The sequence below is a fragment of the Sturnira hondurensis genome, unplaced genomic scaffold, assembly GCF_014824575.4.
Source record: "Sturnira hondurensis isolate 20B ecotype Veracruz unplaced genomic scaffold, ASM1482457v3 Scaffold0015596, whole genome shotgun sequence".
NCBI lineage: Eukaryota > Metazoa > Chordata > Mammalia > Chiroptera > Phyllostomidae > Sturnira > Sturnira hondurensis.
In genome coordinates, this window is record NW_028088227.1 from 16,861,486 (window position 1) to 16,880,175 (window position 18,690).

The 18,690-nt window shown below is 35.9% G+C and overlaps 1 protein-coding gene across 2 annotated transcripts in view; it reads right to left on the minus strand.

Annotated features, from left to right (window-relative positions):
* Nucleotides 1-18,283, minus strand: part of FRK (fyn related Src family tyrosine kinase) — a 91,185-nt gene extending 72,902 nt beyond the window's left edge. The window contains exon 1 of one of the 2 annotated variants that reach the window (XM_037065079.1): nt 17,300-18,283. In XM_037065079.1, the coding sequence (XP_036920974.1) occupies nt 17,300-17,646 (347 nt within the window). In that variant the 5' untranslated portion in view covers nt 17,647-18,283. The remainder of the gene's footprint in view (nt 1-17,299) is intronic. The other variant, XM_037065081.1, reaches the window with a different exon arrangement.
* Between the last annotated feature and the right edge of the window lie 407 nt (nt 18,284-18,690).

Here is an 18,690-nt window from a genome sequence, read left to right on the forward strand (position 1 = left end):
ACATTCACAGTGACTGTTACTTTTCTTTGTGGTAGAAATTGAAATACTGCCTTCTCCTCCCTTACTTCTGGTGTATTCTCCCTCATCTTGTCCTCATGCCATCAATTTCCTTTCTCTTCATCGGGCTCTTTTTCTCAATGACCATGACTTCTAAGTTCCATTAAACATGATTTCATTTCAGTAATCCGTTCCAGAGGAAGCAGCTGGACAGAAAAGGAACACGCAGTCGCTCTGTCTGCTATTTTTTAGTCACTTTGACCGAATACTTTGCTTCTGAAAATAGATCAGCAATTTAAGAAGAAATGTCAGTTTTCCTTTTTGCTTAGACAAAGGCTCTTTCCAAGACAAATGCTTGAGGAACAGGGATAGTCTGTGCCTCTCTTTCAGTGGGTTCTGAGATCCATTAGATAAAGTAAGCCTCAGGAATGCGGTGAACTTTGCCAATGAACTTGGATTGCCCTCAAACAATATATTGGCTTTCTGCTGGATCAAACTAAGCCATTCATTATTTATATTCTTATTTCGTTACAATATAACACAAAATTAGAGCAACTAAAAGTTGCTAAATATGTCAAGTGGATAAAAATATAGGTTTAAAAAACCAGGCTAGGTTTATTTTTCTCATGCAACTCCCTGTACAAAGCTAATTCACTGTGTTCAATGATGTCTATCAGTTACAACAATGCAGGTAGAATGCTAAATGCTTTCTTGAAATATTTTATCTCCCCAGAAGTATTAAACAAAGATTCCTAAGAGACGTTCTTCTTTTGCATTTGAAGTTACTTTCAAAATCAAGAAAACTGAAAATACTTCTTTGAAAAAAGAAAAAATAGTACCTTGTTCATTAAATAAGTGGCATAGCTTGACCAGATAAAAGCCAGGCTACTTAGCTGCAAGTGTAAATAGACAGATAAGGTGGATGAAGCAAGTGAGCTCTGTCCTCAGAAAAGCCAACAACGTGACCATGCATAAGCTAATGTAAACTTTCCTTGATATATGTTCAGCTACTTTTTCTTTTAACTCCTCAAAAAGCAATTCATATTCTACATGTGAACATACTATCAGAATAAAAATTGTCTTTATTATTATTAACATAGTGTTTCTTTGACTGTTAAATTGGGGAATAACAAATCCTCAGGTATGCCCTAATAGAAAATGTCAGGCACACCCAAATGTGTCACTACTTTCTTTGTGACACTTCCTAAATTACTGGGAGCCAAGCACGGCTATTCAGTTCTTCTAATCCCTACAGAAGTCCTGTGTTTTACCACCTTACCAACATAGGGAATTTTCATTAGCAGATGTAAAAAACTTCTTAGATCACTATTAAGTTGTTTTAGTGCAATTTGCCCACCTTGTAGGAAGTCGATTAATTTTCAGGTCCCTGAAGTCACCCTCTGTACAATAAGTGGTGTATTTGAAGGGATTGTTTTCTTTGGACATGGTGAATGATAATGAACTCTAAAGTGTAATCTATCATTCGGGTGGTAGAACGAAGGTAAACTGAAGGAAGAAAAGGATTAAATGAGCATTTGATTTTGTTCACTATGGCCCCAACTGTAAAGCTTGAATTGAAAAGTTGCATCTGGTTATAGTCTTCTGAAAATAAATCCTTATATAACACACATGCAAAAGCTCCGGGGACATTTTTTAAATAAAGTTAAAATCATATAGGCCTAGAGTGGTGATCTTCCCTACGTGCCCACATTTGTCTGACTTATTTCCATTCTTAACACGCTGTCATTATACAGTCTCCCCTCAGCTAGAACAAAGTCATTTTATTATCTGTCTGCTCATCAGCTACCTTTCTCAATCTCTCTACTTTCTCAGACATTCTCACCTTATTTTCCTTAAACATCAGCTTTTTTTTTGTTCTTAGGGGATCTTCTGTTTGTTCCTTACGTATTTTTTATGTTAGTTAAAATTTATCTGCATTCCTTACCCACATTTTCAAACATTGAGTCTCCTCCTTCCTTTTGTGTCTATTTTTTTCTTGTCTCCTTATCTGTTTCTCTGCTAATGGGTCTCACACAGGGTTGAACCCCTACCAGGAGTACTTCCTGTCTCACTCTACAGATGAAGAGATGAACAAACATACACTGACTGCAATCCCAGAAACAAGGAAACAGGAGTGGAGGGGGTGTCCAGCAGACAAAGATTCATGCCTGCTTGAAACTGAAAAGACATAAAACAAACACGGTAAGAGGCAAGAGAGAGAGAGCTCCAACCAGTGTTAGACACAGAAAAGCAAAGTAGGAGCAAGGTAAGGGAGTGGCCAGGGAAGTTTTTTGGCCAATAGTCATTAATTGTATTTAACCTTTCACGTTTGGCTTAAAATTGTCTCTCAGCCAAACTCAGAAAGACAATTTTAAGAAGTGATTCTTAATTAGTACATAGGTTAAGATATAAATCTTTTTTCTTTATAATTTAAATTTCTAAACCATAAAACATGTATAAACTAATTGTTATGTATATAATAACAGACCTCACAAAACTTAACATATGTTCTATAGAACAGGAATTTTAAAAAGGATTCAGAAAAAGAAAGAATGAGAAAAGGAAGAAAATAAGCCAGGTAAGCTCAAATATGTTTGTTGTGAACAAGCATTTAACTGGACTCCGAGCTTTCTGGGAACTAAGAATTAAATATGTGTGTGTGTGTATATATATATATGATGTGCAATAAATTCTATGCTATAAGGAAGTAGATAAATTTTCAAGAGGAACAAACTTTGCACTGATTTTATAACACAAGTTCTCATACTTTTTAAAATGTTATTCCTTTAGTATATCATAAAACCCATAAGCCTTATCTTAAAGAAATGCAAAAATATACATCACACAAATTTTATGTTCAATTTCAGAGGGTTCACGAACCATCTCAGGCCCATCTCTGGAACCATGAGGAGCCCATGGTCTACAGCTTAAGGAGTCCTGTCATTGGAATGCGGGGGAAGAGGGACTTAAAAGTCATAGTAGATAATGACAACAGATATAGCAAAAGCTATATCTTTTTACATCTTTCTTAGTTATGTCAAGATCATAACAAATGGTAACAAGATCATAACAAGATCATATTAAATGGTAATTCAGTAAACATACTTTGGTGAGGAAGGTAGAGTCACAATATCTATATATCTATATCACAATATCTATACTCGACCTTTTGGCCAGCAGAATTGCTATCGTTTATTGTTCATGACGTGAGTGACTTCTATTCATATCTTTAAGTATTCTACAGAAGCATAGAATCTATAATGTCGAATGAGTAAGTCAAACAGCTCTGTTTACCATTCCCCTATTTTATTTTATACTTTATTAACATGCATGCCCAAATAATGCATTTTTTAATTCCCCCTATTTGTAGACATTATATAATAGAATCATATTATTTGCAATCTTCTAAAAGTTTCTTTTCACTCAACATTATGCTCCTAAATTTGGCAGTGCTATAGCGTGCAACTCAATTAACCACTTTCACTGTTGTATAATATTTTATAAGTAAGTGAACTATGATTTATCCCACACCCCCTTATTGGTGGACATTTGGATTGAGTTGTTTTTGCTATTAGAAATTGAGTTTGTATCAACATTTTCTAGGTAAAAGGTTTTACTCTGGTGATGGATCAAGGAAGGAACTTACAGGCCCATTATCAGTAATACTTTAGGTCACAGGTTAGCTGGTTCTATGGATAATCCTTAATCATTATGCTTTAAAACTTACCTTCTGTTGCAGATATTCTTTTGTACTTATCAAACACATTTATTTAAAAATGATAATAAAGTTAAAAGAAGCCACTGATAAACTAGAATATACTGTATTTTTAAAAATTTTGGAAAGTGGATATTCTTTAAAAGATATCAGGAGTTCACTAAACACAAGAATTATAATAAGTAAAAAATTATCTGTTGGGATTTTTTGATCTCCAATCATGATTATGTAACTATTTTGCTTTCTACCATTTTACCAGGGCCTACTAAATCAATAGCATGACTTTCTCTTTTATAGACTTCTTTACATATTAAGAGATAGCAGAGAGTACAAACTGATTCAGCATCGAAACCGGTATCTGCCTATTTATAGCTTGCCCGATAAACTACTGCATAACACAGATACAAGATATTGAGTCAATTTTGTTTTGTTTGTATCTGAAACAGCAGCATTGTAGTCACTGTATTACAATAGCCCCAAGCTAAACAGAGAACTATCCTATAATTATAGTATACGATAGAAGGCAATCGGGGCTTACTTAACCCACTCCCCAGCTGTCTTCTAGGAAAATGCAAAGAGCACCACATATATAGAAAAGACATTACTAGAATAGGTGGACTTGAATGAATTATTTTTATTTTATAAAATAGCACTACTACTGTGCCATGGAAAAGAAGTATTAAAAATGTAAGTGCCATGTATGTAATTAAGTATTGAGTATTTTGGGAGCTTTTAAGATGACTCGGAGTTTCCAAGTAAGTTGTGGCCATGATGGCTCCTTAACATGCTTCCCCGTATCTCCCCTGCACAGACTTTCTTTACAAGTTACCTATATTATCTTCCTCTAAATTAAGCCCTAGAACTTAGCTCAATCTTCCCACATGAATGACCCCAGAACTTGGGACTAGCCCTCAAGGAAAAAACATTAATTTTTCTACCAATTTTAGGAAGATCAAACTGCTGAAGACGATATTTCAACCTATCCTCACTCTGACCCAAAACCTTTCTTGACATTCTATCTTCTTATTTCAAAAAAGATGCTCTTTATTTCTTTCTACTTTTATGAATTCTTCATTGTTTCTTCAGTGTTTCTTCTTCCTCCTTGTATTAATTAGGTTTTGCTTCATAAGAACTACTTTGTTCATTCATGAACCTAAAGATGAGCAATTTGGGATGATCTCTGCTGATCTTAACTGGGCTCAGTCATGAGTCTGTGGTCAGCTGGTGAGCCAGCTGGGACAAACAGGACTTCTCTTCCCATGGTCTGTCATCCTCCAGGAAATTTGCTTCGGTTTTCTCATGGTAATTGCGTAACTTCAAGAGCAATAAAAAAGCTAGCTCCAACATGCAAGTGATTTTTCAGTCTCCGTTTTTGTCACATTTACTGTTGTCCTATTAGCCAAAGCAAGTTGCTTAGCCAAACTGAGAGTTTCTATGGAAGGAGACTACCAAAGATTGTGGATGCAAGAAGGTGTGAACAGACAGGGCCATTACTATGTACAATCTACACAACACACCTACTCACCTAAACTATGGGCATTTCTAAAGAGTTGATCTTTGGCTCCTTCTCCTGTTTCTTAAACTCTCACTTTATGGTCTTATAATCCTTGTGAAGTCTACATTACTCTGTATTTCTTATATTTCCATAACATCTATAAACACCTCTGTATAAATGTATTCAAAAAAATCTCTATAAAATAGACTTGTTTCTTTGCCCCACTCTTCGTATTTCTAAATCTCTCCTAGACATCTTCACTGAGATGACTTACTAGTACTTCAAATTCGACATGCCATAAAATGAATGTATTGTCTTTCTTTCTATTTAACCATATGCCTCCTGTAAAAGTTACTTTATGAAATGTCTGTCTCTTAATATTTCACCATATCCCAAGTCACGTATCTTTTTCATCCTTTCTCTTTCTCTTCTACATTTAATTTGTAGTTTTGCCTCTACCATTTTCCAGGTAGAATACTCTTGGATTTATTTAAATTTGAATTTAAAATTTTTATCAAAAATAGTAATAAGCAAATTTGCTTTGCAAGATTATTATAAAAATTAAATTAGCCCCAGCTGGTATAGCTCACTGGATTGAGTGCAGGCTATGAACCAAAGAATTACAGTTTGATTCCCAGTCAGGGCACATGCCTGGGTTGCAGGCCAGTTTCCGGCAGGGGATGCACCAGAGGCAATCATACATTGCTATTTTTCTTCCTCTCTCCTTCCTTTCCCCACTAAAGATAAATAAATAAATAAATAAATCTTAAAGAAAAATAAAAGACTTAAAAAAAGAATTTTGAGGAAATAAATTTCTTCAAAAAACTAAATTAGCTCATGTATGTACTTTTGTGTGCTTGGCACATTGAAGGCACTTAAAAATGCTAATTATTTTCCTTCCCCTAAGTCTTCTTGATTTTCATTCATGAGATTGTTCCAATCCCTACACTTCTTTTTCTTTACTTTTTTTAAAAAACAATGTCACGAGTTCAAATTAAACCTTTATAACCTCATGCTGAGGACCTTTGGAAAAACTTCCCTACCCTGCCTAGTTTCTCATTTCTTCGATTCATTCCACATCATCAGTCTTTTCAAAGCTCTGCTTTCCATGTATTTCTTATTAGACAAAATCCAAATCCTTTAACCTGAAACACATGTTCTAAATACTTGTTTCCACCTCTTTTTTCAGATTTATTTCTCATTGCTCTCTCCATAAATGCTTCAGATAAACCATACAATTTACCAATCCCTGAACATATTTTACTTTCCCTCCTTTATATTCAACAGCTTGTACTGAACTGTCAATAAGCACTGCGTAAAACTCATAAGACAGCATTTTCACTACAGGGAATTTACAGTTTCACAAGGAAACTGATGGTCCTACCTCCTGAGCTTATAAATTCTCTGGAGCAGAAACATGTCTGAAATAGTTTTCCAAGCATGATACAGGAAACACAAGTATCCTTCCCCCCAAAACTTCACAGTCTTATACGGATGATAGAAATTTTACAACCAGTCACCATATGAAAACAGTACAGATTCTGGAGGCAGGCTGGAAGAAAGCAACTATCAGTGCCATCATTTATTAGCTGTATAGCCTTGAGCAGTTGACAGCACCTCTCCTAGCTCCAATCTCCTCACTTATAAATGGAAGTGACAAAGGTATTTTTTTCATAAGGTGGTAATATATAAAGTAATACAAGTGAAGTTATTTGTGTGGTGAGTAGTACATTGGTAAGACCTCAATAAACATCAATTATTATTAACTAGTGCTTTACTCACAAGAAATACAAAATCATGAGAACAAATTATGAAGGTTAGAAAAAGCTTCTTGAAAAGGGGTCATGTGAGGTGAACCCTAATAAAAAGGTGTGATTTCCCCAAATCAAGACTGACCTCTTCTACCTTTGTACACATTCATCCACATATTTGTTTTTATCATTCAACCATTAAACAGTTTTTTTCAACTGCGTGCTTCCCGATGGACAGCTCGTGCTACCCCTATAACATTTATCAGCAACTGTGTCGCGCCAAATGAAAAAGAGAAAGGCAGCGGTTGACATCCAGGAGTCAGCCAGGCACTTAAGACTAGGCCTTGCTGTTCTCCTGTTGAACATAAACAATCTCACAGAACATCAGCATCAGACAAGGCTGCCCTGTGACTGTGATGGATCAGAAAACAAGATCAGATCACTCCTAATCATGTCTGAAGACCCATAATAACATGGATATATTCCAACCACAAAAATGCCCACTCACTTATCTTGGTTAAGATAAAGTAAATGCTATTTCTTTACCAATTACAGCTTAAGTTCAAATAAGATATCAAACTATACATTTATTCCCACTTTCTCACAACAATTAGTCTAGAGTAAAGCCTTGCTTCTTAAACCCTCCCCCAAATCATACACCTTAAATGCTATCATGCACCTATCTAAGAGGGTCCTGCTGAGATGCTCCACCGCTGCCCATGGTGTATGTTCTCCTTTCCTGCAATGAGTAGTAAACCACTACCATGGATTCCTCGTGGTCTGTGGCTAAAGGTCATTGACATACATTTTTGGTACGAGTCTTACCTCCAGAGGTTGTAAAATTCTCTAGAGGAGCAGTTTTATTCATTTTGGTATCTCTCACTATACAAAAATCAGTGCTTTAATAAAGCAAATATATGTGAAAGGATTATTGAGTGAATACATGAATCACATAGGCTCGATCTTCATTAATAACTAAAAATGCTGAAAAAGATTGTGGAGAAAGTGGCCTGAGTCTTACTTCACAGAAATGACACAGGCACCCTCCAGAGATGGGCTCCTGACAGTGATTTTGCAAGCAGTACAATTCTTGGGCTTACAAGATTATCTCCCTCCTGTAATGGGAATCTTGGTCTGTTGTAATCGATTATTCAGAAATGATCAATTCATTTACTGATGGGCATCTAGGCTGCTTCCAACTCTTGGCTATTGTAAATTGTGCTACTATGAACATTGGGGTGCATAGGTTCTTTTGGATTTGTGTTTTAGGGTTCTTAGGTTATAATCCCAGCAGTGGAATTGCTGGGTCAAAAGACAGGTCCATTTTTAGTTTTCTCAGAAAATTCCATACTGTTTTCCATAGTGGTTATACCAGCCTACAATCCCACCAACAGTAAACTAGGGTCCACTTTTCCCCACAACCCCTCCAGCATTTGTTGTTTGTTGCTTTGTTTATGATGGCCATTCTGACCAGTGTAAGGTGGTATCTCATTGTGGTTTTAATTTGCATCTCTCTGATAGATAGCGATATTGAGCATCTTTTCATGTGTCTCTGGATCCTCTGTATGTCCTCCTTGGAGAAGTGTCTGTTTAAGTCCTTTGCTCATTTTTTAATTGGGTTGCTTGTCTTCTTAGAGTGGAGTCGAGTAAGTTCTTTGTATATTTTGGAGATTAAAACTTTGTCTGAGGTATCATTGGCAAATGTTTTCCCAAACAGTTGGTTCTCTTTTTATCTTAATGCTATTTTCTTTAGCTGTGCAGAAGCTTTTTATTTTGATGAAATCCCATTTGTTTATTCTTTCCTTTATATTCCTTGCTCTAGGGGACATATCAGTAAAAATGTTGCTGTGTGAAATATCTGAGTGGGGGACGGAAAACTGTACTTGAACAAGAATTAAATAAGAAAAATATTCAGCCCTGGCTGGTGTAGCTCAGTGGATTGAGCACAGGCCTGTGAAGCAAAGGGTCACTGGTTCGATTCCCAGTCAGGGCACATGCCTGGGTTGCAGGCCAGGTCCCTAATAGGGGACACATGAGAGGCAACCACACATTGATGTTTCTCTCCCACTCTTTCTCCTTCCCTTCCCCTCTGTCTAAAGATAAATAAATAAAATATTTTTTAAAATATTCAGAAATGGCAAGAAGACATAGTGAGATCAGAATAGCATTACAGCAACTTGAAATCTATCAACAACATTTACCCTTCATGGGAAATATATTCAATTTTTCTGAATCAACCAAACTATGCTGACAATGTGATAGGCAACATTCATGTAATGGAAATATTTATTTTGATATAAGATTCTAAATGCCTTTCAAATTAGAAATCTAATATAAAGTTTGAAAGTTCTTAGAAACAACATTTCTCGAATTGCAAAAGTTCTTAATAGTACTTCTTAAATTGTATTCTTCATTTAACCTTAAAAAGGCAGAGTATTGATGAAATAAATCCCTAATTGAAAAATCCAGCCTGAATTTAAAGGCACTACTAAAATAGGCTGCATGAATAAAAAATAAGAAATAAAAACATTAGAGAATCTGAAACTAAATTAATTCAATTTTTAAATGAGAAAATGGAACTGAAAAACTTTGTAGAAAAAATGGCTTTATGACAAAAATAGCTTACAGAAGAGAGAGCCTATTATAGTATTTGAAATGAGCCAAACAAGCAAGAAGGTGGGAAATATAGATCACATGACCAACATCTGCATCTATGCATTTTAGCAAAATTCTTCTGTTCCATTAATCTTCACAGAAATATCCACATAAACTAATTCTAAAATTGCAGGCTTCAGGAAAATAGCCATGAGGAGGTCGTTCAAGCTGCTATTAATCTGCATAACTACCTTCTCCAGAAAAGCCAGCCCAACCCTTCCAGTGCTAAAAAGTGCTAAGAAGCCACATTAAAAGTGGGAGTCAGAGAATGCTGCAGAAAAATTAGCAGCTAATTAGTAAGAAAACTAGTAAAAAGAATAACAATTATTTTGTTAGGTAATATTTTAGAATGTAACAGTGAAAAATCTATTAATGTTTAGCAAAATAGTCAAATTTCAGTATGTACAAACTGAAAATTATATTATATACATAATAATTTGAAATTACATATGTTTAGCACAAAACCAGAATTTACAAGTCTGGCCAACAGCATTATTTTGTAAATAGGGTTTTGGTATTGTGTTCATTTAAAACTTCAGGCTGATAATTCCTTTATTCTAAATATAATCATAGTTTAATTAGTATAAATGTGATTTTTAGATACCACTTCAATGAGATTCACAATCTTGCTCCTAGATTCATATTCATTCTACATTACAAAGAATATTCATATTGGTCTGCAACCCACACATTTTTTCCCCGGGGGTGGATTAGAGCACTAATTTCTGGAAGCCTGGATTATGCTATTATGACTATGAGTCTAACCAAAAATTAGGGCATGAACATTTCAGAGAAAAGAATGCAAAGGAGCCGGTGCCTTTAATGAAGAAACTCAAGAGATTTTCCTTGTAGGCAAAAAAGCAACTTAGAGAGGAACAGTGAAGAAAAGAGATGGCTCTGTCAGCTGCTCTTTAAAACCTGAGATTTTTAGTTAAGCAATCATTCACTTAATTATTCATTTACTCAATCAATATTTATGAGCACTGATTATGCATGGCTCTGGGCTTAAGGCAATGAATGCCACACTAAGCTCTGGGGCTTAAGGCAATGAATGGTTCTCCTTCCCACCAACCACATCCCAACCTTATGGTCTTGCAGAAAATAAATTTGCAATAATGACAAGAGAGGTTAAAGGCTCTAAAAAGGACTGCCTTATTCAGTTTAGAATCTCAGGAAAGGCTGCAGGGAGAGAGAATCAGACAAGATGAGACTTAAAGGATGCATAAAGGCTGGTCAGGAAAATAAGAGGAGAGAGGCAGGCAGGAGAATATCCAGCCCATGTGAAGCCCAAGACCACAGGTAAGGGAGAGTATGGAAGAAAGGCTAAAAGATGCTCAACATGTGAGCTGAGGCTAGAGTGGTAGTGTATGATCCACGTAGACAGAAATAAATAAGGAGCTGCCCAACTAAATAACAAATAACAAACTGTGTGTCAGTTTCTCTATGGTGCACAATTTCTGTACAAATAATCCCATTCTGTCACATAACAATCGTACAAAATAGGTATTATTTTTATTCCTATTTTACGGATAAGAAACTGAGGCAAAGGGGTCAAATGATTTGTTCAAAGTCACACAGCTAAGTCATGACAAAGCCAGATCCATAAAGGGCAACCAGCACTATATTGCAATCAAAATTCTACACTCCTAATGTTTGGACCTAGGTACAATATCCACCAGAAAAAACACAAAGATTACTCTGACTTTTAGTTACCATGTAGATTCTCACTATAGTATTGGTAGTTAGAAAATATGAAGGGAATTTTCTAAGCTGATAACCAGACAGATTTAATTGAGAAAAAGTCTTGTGTGTTTTGTGTTTGTTTTTGTTTCACTTTGTTTTTTTGTTTTTTGGGTTTTTGTTAGGGATTTTTTTGTTTTTTGTTTGTTTTTGGTTAGGAGCCTCAGGACCTAGTGGACAAGGTGTAATAGTTGCTTAATGAAAATGAGAACATTTGTCTACTTTGACAAACCATTGTCACTTCATTGCTTCTCAGAGGTATTTTGAGATTTCATGTAATCAAGTTTTACTGCTGTTAATCAACTATTTTAAACTACTATTAATTATAGTTATAGTTTAACTGTGATTTTAATGCAGTTCAATTGGTTCCTTTTTCCTCACTTCTATGACTTGGTCATCATTTTTTAAAAAGATTTTATTTATTTATCTTTAGAGGGGGAGGGAAGGAGAGAAATATCAATGTATGGTTGCCTCTCCTGAGTCCCCTGCTGGGAACTGGCCTGCAATCCAGGCATGTGCCCTGACTGGGAATCGAACGGGGATTGTGTGGTTCGCAGGCCCGTGCCCAATCCACTGAGCTACACCAGCCAGGGCTTGGTCATCATTTTTATAAAATTTATTTTAATTTATCAGTTATTAGCATTTTCTTAAAAATGGTAACACTTTCACAAAAATTTATTACATAGAAAATTGAGATAAATACAATTACATTAATGTAAATAAAGTATAGTTGTATTAACATAACAAATCATATAATATTATACCTGAGATATAATTCATTATAAGTTAATTATCTTAGCAATATATTTGTCATTGTTATTTTTACATCCAAGGATAAGACAAGAAGAATTAATCATAATTCTACAGGTAATGCAGTCATTTAATAATAGACTTTTCTAATTAATTTCTTGGAGAATATATATGCTTTTGTTGATTTAGATTATTTGTCTTAAAATTTGTATGGATTTATCCAAAACATTTAATATACAGACAGATGTATTTTTATAATGTCTTTTACTTATATATGTAAGCCTATTTTTTCTTGGTTTCTAAAATTATGGTGTTTAAGTATACTTTTTTCTAGAACTGAAAATGCATTATTTTCATTTCTCACACATATACATTTAGTTTTCTCTGAAAACTAATACAAAGGAAGGAAATAAATGATCTGGATAAAGAAAAAATTTTGGACTGCTTGCCCATAGGCAATTTTCTAGTGATTTAAGCTACTCAAAGTAGATATGTCAGAATAGTTTGTAGATATGCAGATTCATTTTTGAACCATTGTTCTTCTCCTTTTCCTCAAAACTGGCTTCTTTTCCCAACTGAGAAAGAAATTGACTGACATCCAGGTTGAAAATAACCGAGAACACTGTGTACAACTTGTCTTGGATAATTATTAAGTTCAGCAATATACAAATCAAATAGTGAAGGTGCAGTTCCACCTTAAAATGCTAGTGGAAGAGAACCGTCTTTTTGAGAATATACCACTTTATTTCTCCATGCCACTTTCATCAAGCCAGACTATGGCAACAAACTTCTATTAGATAAAATATTGAAGGAACTCTAGTCTGACACATTAAAGAGGAACACAGTTAGAAATATATACCTTAAACAGGATGGAAAGAAATTTCATTACATTATACATTATAAAATTTTAACACTTTTTTCCCTTAAGTGTAAATTATCAACAAAATTACAAGTTACAAATATATATTCTCACTTTCTTTTTCAAGGCAGCCCATAAAAGGGTGAGTAGGAAAGGAATTGGAACTCCTTTACACGGCAATAGGAAGAGAAGACGCTTTCCAGCATAGTCCAACATAGCATAACAGTGTGTGGACAGCACCTAAAGCTCCTAAACCATTAGGCAAACATCTGTATAGACTGTTTGTATACAAATGATGCTAGGGGTAAATTATACAATTGTTAATTATTTCGCTTTTCATCAATGCATTCCTTGAACTTTTACATTGAAAGCAATGGAATTGAAAGTCGTTGTTCTTGGTTCTAAGATTGATATGTAACTTACATATCATGATTTTCTAGGTGAACTATATATCTCTAAAAATTGTGAATAAAAGAGAAGGAAAGGGTGTTCTGAGTAATCACACCATAAAAGTAACTTTTTGGAGGGATTCCATATTGAAGATGTGGAAGAAGAACACTCATCTATTAAAGGATCTTAGAATTTAAATTGAAAATAAAATAAGCATAAGCATTCATTGCAGAAACAAAATAAATCATTAAGAGTGGGTTTATTCAATTACTACTAAGGAGACTGGATCAGTAATCAAAATCTCACAATGAAGAAAACCCTAGGACTAGATGGCTTCACTAGTGACTTTTACCAAACATTTAAAGAAAAATTAACATCAAACCTAAACTCTTCCCCAAAAAATCAAAGAGAAAGGAACACTCCCAAATTCATTTCACAAGGTCAGCATTATCCTGGTATCAAAACCAGAAAAAGACATTACTAAAGAAAAAAAAACTACTATAGCAGACCAATATCCCTGATGACTATAGATGCAAAAATTCTCAATAAAATTCTATCAAACCAAAGTAAGCAGCACATTAAAAGAATTATATATACCAGACATGATCAAGTGGGATTTATCCCTGGGGTGCAAGGAAGAAGGTTCAACATTAGCAAACTGATCAGTGTGATGCATCACATTAACAGAATGAAAGAAAGGAACTATATGATCATCTCAATAGATACAGAAAAGCATTTGACAAAATTCAGCATCCTTTCATTATAAAAACTCAACAAATTAGATGCAGAGGGAACATACCTCAACAGCATAAAGGCCATATATAATGAGCCCACTACTAGCGTTATTCTCAATGGTGAGAGGTTGAAAGCTTTTCTTCTAAGATCAAGAGCAAGGCAAGGATGCTCACTCTCACCACTCTTATTCAGCGTAGTACTATAAGTATACAGTTAGAGTAATCTTGCAACAAAAGCAAATAAATAAACAAAAGGTATCAGAATTAGAAAGAAGGAAGTAAAAATTGTATCTATTTGCAGAGGACATTATTTCATTTAGAAAAAATCATAAAGACTCAACCAAAAGCCTGTTAGATCTAATCAATGAATTCAATAAAGGTGCAAAATACAAAATTAACATACAAAATCAGCACACAATCACAATGTATTTTCTCAAAAAGAAATAAAGAAATATTCAATAGATTGCATTTACAATAGCATCAAAAACATTGAAATACCTAGACTCTGACAACTACAAGACATTGATGAAAGAAATAGAAAAAGATATAAATAAGTGGTAAGTTACCCTGTATACACTGGCATTTTTGACAAAAGTAGAATAGCACTCCTGAAATGTATATGGAACCACAAAAGATCCTGAATAGCCAAAGAAATCCTGAGAATGAAGAACAAAGCAAAAGGCATCACATGTCCTGATTTCGAGCTATTCTACAAAGCTATAATCATCAATGTAGTATGGTACTTGCATAAAGACAAAAAATAGACCAATGGAACAGAAGCAAGAGCCCAGAAATAAACCCAAGACTATATGGTCAACTAATAAATGATAAGAAGCCAAGAATACTCAATGAAGAAAAGGTCTTTTCAATAAATGACATTGGAATAATTGGATAGTCACATGTAAAAGAAAAATGAAACTGGACTCATATCTTATACCACTCACAAAATTTAACTCAAATAGATTAAAGACTTAATCCATTACATCAAATGGATGTAAGACTTAAAACCATGGAACTCCTAGAATAAAGTGTAAGAATAAAACTTCTTGACATGGGTCTTGGTGATGATTTTTTGGATATGACACCTAAAGCACAAGCAATAAAATTAAAAATAAACAAATGGAACTACATTAAATTAAAACACTTTTGCACAGCAAGAAAAACCTTCAGCAATATAAAAGACAACCCACAGGATGATAAAAAATACTTGTAAACCATATATCTGGTAAGGGGTTAATACCCAAATGACATAAAGGATTCATACAACAGAATAACAAAAATAGTGATAATAATGTAATTAAAAAGTGGGCCAAGAACCTGATTCCAAAGAAGCCATGTGAGATATCTTCTCATGACATCTCATGAAAAGATGCTCAGCATCACTCATCACTAGAGAAATGCAATGTAAATCCACAACAAGATATCACCTCACACCTGCCACAATAGCCATCGCCAAAAAGACAAAAAATAACCAGAGACAGAGGAATGTGGTAACAAGGTATGAACTTCCAGTTATAAGATAAATAAGTCCTAGGAAAGTGATGTACAACATAATGCTGAAAGCTAACACTGCTGTATGATATATAAGAAAGTTATTAAGAGAGTAAATACTATGACTTCTTATCACAGGAAAATTTTCCTTTATTTTCTTTATATTGTATCTGTATTAGAAGTTGGATACAAACTGAACCTATCCTGCTGTGCATTTCACAATATATGTAAATCAAACCATCCTGGAGAATACCTTAAATTTATATAGAGGTATTCTATTTTTCTCAGTAAAACTGGAAAATGAATAAATAATAACCTTTCTGGTCCTGGGGAATACAGCCTAGAGAAAGAAGTGGGGGGAGTAAGTTTATTGCATGGCTTAATAAAAGATATTCAGGAAAGGAAAAGCATATATAGGTGGAATAATAATCAATTAATCAATAGGTTTATCTTTTAACTATAGTCTAGTTCATTATTTGACATCTCTTTTCCTGGTTTTACAAATAAACAAACAAACACACCAAACACTAACAACTTCAACTGTTGGCCCCAGAACTAATAACTCCAAAAGTATTTGCACTGTTTTCTTATTAATGCAAGTCAAGAATAAAGACATAAACATATGAACGCTGTCATGCACTGCGTTGAACTAGGCTAGTTAGGAATTAGATGACAACTCTCATTTTTTCCCATTGCCTCTCATCCCACACATGTGAATATAAGTATTAATCGTTACTGAATGCTACACATTGAGCTCATTGTAAAACAAACTGCATTAACTTTCACGGTATTCATTAAAAAACATGAATAAAAAATTTTAAAAACTCACTGAAGACAGATATTAAAGGAAGCCATTTTTGTATAATTTCCAAGTATTTAGGCATTCAGTGGGCTACTTGGGCACCCTCATTCAGAAGACTATACAGTTAAAATCACTTCCACTTGAAATGGAGGGGAATTCAAGAGGCCATAGCTACCTGCTAAAAGTCATGAAGCAGTTTAGCCATTTGATGGCGAGCACCCTCCTTAGTAACCTGGGTTCACAGGTGAAGAAGGCCATGGTGAACACTTAGAAGAAACAAGTGGCCTGTTCTAACCAGGAGGCACAGCACCAGCAACGTGTGGGCACCAAGCTTTTATTCCATTGGATTCGAAGGTCCTGAGGGAAACCGGCCATAGAGACACAGGACAGTAATGGCACGTGGGAACACTGCTGAGAACTAATTCCAGGACAAAAGGTCAGGAGTCCTGTGTAAAGGGAAAGAGTATTCTTGGCTACACATAGCCCCTGAGAATCAAAAAATAGCCACATTTTAATTGCTTTTCTCTGTTTGTTAAGATTTGAAAGTGTGGTTTAAGGAAAATCTATGATATACCTGCAAATGAAATTCAGTTCTGTTGCTAAAGTGAGGGAGTCATGACTCATTTCACAGCCAAAGAAAAGGTACAGTATTAAATGCACCATTTGTTGATGCAGACGAAGTTGCACTTAGAGTCTGTGAGTATACATACTGAAATAAAAGTCACATCAACAACAGTAACCTGCCCATTTCACACTGACTTAGCACAGGGAAGTGTGTTTCAGATAGAAGGTTCTTGCCAGTATTTCCTCATAGCTTCTAGGCAGCTTTTTGGAAAATAGGGAATTGCAGATAAGTACGAAGGAAAACTCATTACCCACCCTCAGAGAGTAGAGAAATGGTGTGGGTTTGTAATACTCACGGCTCGGCCTGTAGGCTCCTGTCTTCAGCCACATAGTTGGAAGGAATATATCCCTGCAGCTGCTGGCCTGAGCCGTCTCCCCTTTTCTCCAAGTACCGGGCCCACCACCAGCCCTCGTGGGAAGTGTCCAGGACTTGGAACTTATCACCTGCTCTGAAGCTCAGGTCCTCTGCAGTCCGAGCCTGGTAATCAAACAGGGCCACAAAGTAGTGGCCCTGTGGCTTGGGAGCATTAGGGGGGCAAGGGGCCCCTACGTTCTCATTCACCACCGGTTTGTCTGCCTCCTGGACAAAGCAGGGGAGATAGGATTTCAAGTACGCCCAGAGCCTCAGGCAGACGCTGCCCATGTTGCCCTGGTGGAGAGGAAGGGAGAGGGGCTTCTCCCTCTCCCCTTTGTCTCTGCAGATTCACTTTCTTTTCCTCCACTGGGCAGCTTTGAAATCAGCACCAACTCATCAGGCTTCAGAGAGTGTGCAAAGCCTTGTTTCCCAACAGTCAGGCAGAGCTGGCTGCTTGCAGAGACTCACCAGCTTGCTTTCTGTGGCTGTAGCTGTAGTCCCAGACCAAGCCGAGTGGGAGCTGGGCAGCTGCTCAGTGGCAAAACGCCTCTTCTTCTTGTCTACTTAGGAATCCCGCAAGAAAAATAAAATTAAGAGGGCTTTATTTAGACAAATGTCTGAGAACAGAAAAAAGTCACCTTGCCTTTTGTCCCAAGAAAAAGTTAACAAGAGAAAGATGTTAACTCCAGGTAAGATCTGCACGTCTTGCCTTCGCTGGGAGCTCTCTCCCTGCTTCAGGTCTGTCTCCGTAGTTTCATCAGTCCTGACCCCCAGGGCTCTTCCCCTTTTGCTAATGAGTAACCAACAAGCCAGGACTATTGCCTTTAACATCCTGAGCTATGCACAAACTCTAATAATTTCTCCTTACTTCCTGGTTTCTTTTTCTCTGCGATCTAAATGGGATTCCCTCCCTCTTTACCTCTCACTTCTCCAACACCCAAGAGACCAGCGCCCTCATCAGGGAGCCAAACTCTTAAAGCAGCTGCCCAAATCCCTGCTCCTGGACAACAGGCTATCCAGGGAGCTTTTTGCCTTGCTATGTTCTCTGCATGGAAATTAATGGGGCATTCCCCCCAAACCCCCTTGCACCCCCAAAGATGAGTAGGATTGTTTTGCCACCACTAGGGAAAATAAAAAGGCAAATTAAAATGTTGAGGTATTTGTTACTAGAGAAAGGGCAACTGGGAAAGAACCATTGAGTTCCTACTTTTTTCATCACTATAAACATGTTTTAATAGCTTCAAAGTCTATTTACAGTCTGGAAAAGTATGAAAGCAGATGACTAAAACACTGAGAACCCAAAACATTGCTTTCTCCCACAGAAACATTTCA